The sequence below is a fragment of the Saprolegnia diclina genome (assembly GCF_000281045.1).
Source record: "Saprolegnia diclina VS20 unplaced genomic scaffold supercont1.70, whole genome shotgun sequence".
NCBI lineage: Eukaryota > Oomycota > Saprolegniomycetes > Saprolegniales > Saprolegniaceae > Saprolegnia > Saprolegnia diclina.
This window is the reverse complement of record NW_008246137.1, coordinates 146,715-150,232: the sequence shown is the minus strand read 5'-3', so window position 1 is coordinate 150,232 and position 3,518 is coordinate 146,715. Positions and strand designations below refer to the sequence as shown.

Below are 3,518 nucleotides of genomic sequence, written 5' to 3'. Positions count from 1 at the left end.
GACGCCCGGCGACCTCGAAGACGGTGCGCTCCGCGCCGGTGGTGCCCCGGTGTACACGTCGGCCGAGTGTCTCTCGATCCTCTTCCAGTATGCCATGATCGGTATCGTCTACGGCGGCGTCGCTGGCATGCGCTACGCCATCGTGAATGGCTACTTTGCACTCGAGACGAACGTGGCCAACTCGGCCAAGGCGCTTTTGACGCTCGGCTGGTCGCTCAAGGTCGTCTTTGGTGTCCTCAACGACTGCTTCCCGATCTTTGGCTACCACCGCAAGCCGTACATGCTCCTCGGGTGGTTTCTCTGCGGCGTCGTCCTCCTCTTCATTGCAATCCGCGACAATGGCGAGCAGGGCTCGCAGACCGACGGCCCAGTCTTTATCCTCCTCGCGACCATTGCTTGCTTTTGCTACGTCATGGCCGACGTCGCCCAGGACGCGCTCATGCTTGCGGTCGCCCAGCGCGAACCAAAAGCCGTCCGCGGTCGGCTGCAGTCGCTCTCGTACGCTACGCGCCAGATCTTCTGGGGTCTCATCCAGTTTGTGTCGGGCATCTGCCTCAACTCGGAGCGCTTTGCCGGCGACTTTGACTGGGACATTGGTATCAACGGGTACTTTTGGATTCTGGCCATCCCGTCGTGCTTGAACGTCGTGGTGATTTGGTTCTTTGTCAAGGACGAGAAGCACACCCGCGTCGACATTGGCTCGTACTTTGGCAATTTCTGGGAACTCGCTCAGAAGCGCGCCGTGTGGCAGGTCATTCTCTTCAACTTTCTCTTTGGTTTGTTCCAAGCGATCAGCTCGACGGCCAGCGACTACATCGGCTTGTACTTGGCCAAAGTCGAGAACCTCAACCAGCAGATTGTCAGTGTCGTGACCCAGCTCCTCTATGCGGCCGTCATCACGGCGACGGGCACCTACGGCACGCACTGGAACTGGCGCTACGTGGTTGTGATCACGATCATCACTACGGTTGCCATTGACTCCATTGTCCAGTTCCTCACCATCTTTGCCGTGGTTCGCAACCAGTGGTTCTACCTCGGCGTGCCGGTCATGGAGACGATCCCGTCTGGTATCAACTTTATCATCACCACGTACGTCATTGTCGAGCTCGCCGAAGTCGGTAACGAAGGCGTCATGTACGGTCTCCTCACCACGATCTCGAACCTCCCGGGTCCCTTTGGCACGATCATCACCAACGTCATCGACAGCCATCTCAACTACAACAAGAAGCTCATCAAGGCAGACGCTCCGGAGACGCGGACCGCCGTCGCCTATTCGTACGTCATCATGTACTCGTGCATGGTGATCGGCTGCCTCTGGGTGTTCCTCCTTCCGCCGCAGCGCGCGGCCGTCGCCGAGCTCAAGAAGAATGGCGGCAGTCACCCCAAGGTGGCCGCGTTCATCCTTGTCAGTCTCTTTGTCATCCTCGTCACGTCCATCACGGGCAGCTTGATGTCCATGTTCGAGAGCACGAGCTGCTTCACTCTCGCGGGCGGCAAGGAGCCGTGCCCGGAAGGGACGCCGCAGACGTACCTCGCCATCATCTTTGTGCCGGGTGCGATCGTCGCGCTCTTTGCCGTGTACAAGCTCTTCCTCGCCAAGAAGTAATCGGGTCGAATAGCCCATGTTGTGTCGTTAAACTAGTCGAGTCTAACGAAAGTGTCGTGTATATCCCCAAATTCGTTGTTGTTTTGCCGGCTTGCAAGCAGCCCAGCAGCAATATGAGGCTGTAATTGCTCTCGATCACGAAATTCCAAGCTAGAATCTTGTGGTACGGTACATGAAAGAAACTTGGATGGAATCGCAAAATCGGTGTATTGGCTGCAGAATCGGACTCGGGCGCGGACAAGTCAAGTTGTGTATTCGTCAAACTTGGACATTTTCTTTCGAATTGCGAAGAATTACCATGGATGATGTCTTCTTGTATTGCATGTTTTCGCTTCCATGTTGACACCGTTTCGTAATTGTGGTGTCGAGGGACTTGAACTCGCAAGCTCGCTCGAGCGTAATCGTGATTGGCCCAATGGCCGCTTCCGTCGTCCGGTGGTCGACCCTCCCTCAATCTGCTGACGCACCGCGTACCGTTCGTACCGCCCATTCGTATTAGAGTGGGATACGAGCGGCATATAAAACCGGGCTTGATTCGCTTAGGTCCCGCGCCTTGCGACATGGCGTCAACCGTCCGCCAGCCGGAGACCGCGCGCGGAACGCAATGTGCACATTTGAGGATTGGCATGGAGTGCATGAGGCCGACGACGGCTTGCTTGCTCAAGACCCGCACGCGGAGTCCGCTCTCGCCCGCCCAACTCGAGAAGAATCGGCAGCGCGCCCGCAAGTACTACATCCGGCACAAGGCGGTAGTGCTTGCAAAGCTCAAGACCCGGTACCTCCAGAAGCGCGAGAGCATCCAGGCCAAGCGACGAGCGCTCTACCAGCGAAAAATCGCTAGCAGCCGTCGACCGGTGGCCGTCAAGGCGTCGCCAGTTCCAGTGCCCGTGAACCGCCTCGCCCTGCACTATATACTTAATTAACGTCTTTTTGTACACCAACGCCGCGTTGGTCCAAAGGTGCGTTTCGAAGTAAAAACGCGTTTTATGAGTGGAGGTCCATGGCTAAACGCATGGCACGGCGCCCGGGCGGTCATTTGCGCGACCGAGCGACGTCACAGATGTGGCGTGGGCACCATCTTTGTACCTTAGAGGAAGCTTTCTTCAGCGCCCGATTACGCTAGTAGTGCAGCGCGAAACAAGGATCTTCGCCGCCGCGCCACGGAATAGACACGCAATCCTCAATGTCCGGTACTAGCAAGTCTCTTATATACCCTTGGTACTAAACGTTAGTACGAGAAACCTTTTATTTTTTGTACGTCGTAGCCAGTGTGCGGTGGGCATTCTACTACAGCAACGAAAAGACATGCTGGCTCATAAAAAGGACAGTGTCGACGTTAGGTTGCGTTTGCGTCATCCAGTTTGTCGTTCGACTGCGAAACGAGGAGAGGCGTGAGAAGGAGTATACTAGAGACAGGGCCATGTACTCAGAAGGTGAAATTGTCTCGACGTCGCAATCGACTGCCACACGTGGTATCGTACTGCTGCGATCCATTTGACAGCGATCACGAGGTGGTGGTTGTTGGGTGTGTCATGGAGAGCAAGAACGTGCGAGGGACTTGTACTGTTCTCTTACTAGCATCGAGAAGCGTCGACGTCACGAGGATCTCTGAGAAAACCCTATTTTACCTTGAATGGTACCTCGAGATGGGAGCCGTTGAGCGGCACGACTCAGATGCGTTGGCAGCTCCACGACTCATGGGTCCTGTCCATATATTACGTTTGCAGGTGCGCGCGTTTCAAGTGCATCCATTTTATTCGATACAAACACGAAGCTTGACTTTTCGACGCCCCAGCGGAATTCCACATGCGCGCACTTTTCACCTCCAAATCCCACCTGACGTTCCCTAGAACACTCCAGTCCGATGCTGCGACGCTGCCACCCGTCTGATAACAGATTACAAAGATCGCTT

At 55.7% G+C, this 3,518-nt stretch overlaps 2 protein-coding genes across 2 annotated transcripts; both read left to right on the top strand.

Annotated features, from left to right (window-relative positions):
* Positions 1 to 94: 94 nt before the first annotated feature.
* On the top strand, positions 95 to 1,606 carry SDRG_14327 (hypothetical protein; the record flags this gene model as incomplete). The annotated part of the gene is made up of 1 exon (XM_008620449.1): positions 95 to 1,606. One exon carries the CDS (start codon positions 95 to 97, stop codon positions 1,604 to 1,606), a length of 1,512 nt encoding a protein of 503 aa, XP_008618671.1.
* Positions 1,607 to 2,232: 626 nt separating this feature from the next.
* SDRG_14326 (hypothetical protein) lies at positions 2,233 to 2,529 on the top strand (the record flags this gene model as incomplete). Its single annotated transcript, XM_008620448.1, has 1 exon — positions 2,233 to 2,529. One exon carries the CDS (start codon positions 2,233 to 2,235, stop codon positions 2,527 to 2,529), a length of 297 nt encoding a protein of 98 aa, XP_008618670.1.
* Between the last annotated feature and the right edge of the window lie 989 nt (positions 2,530 to 3,518).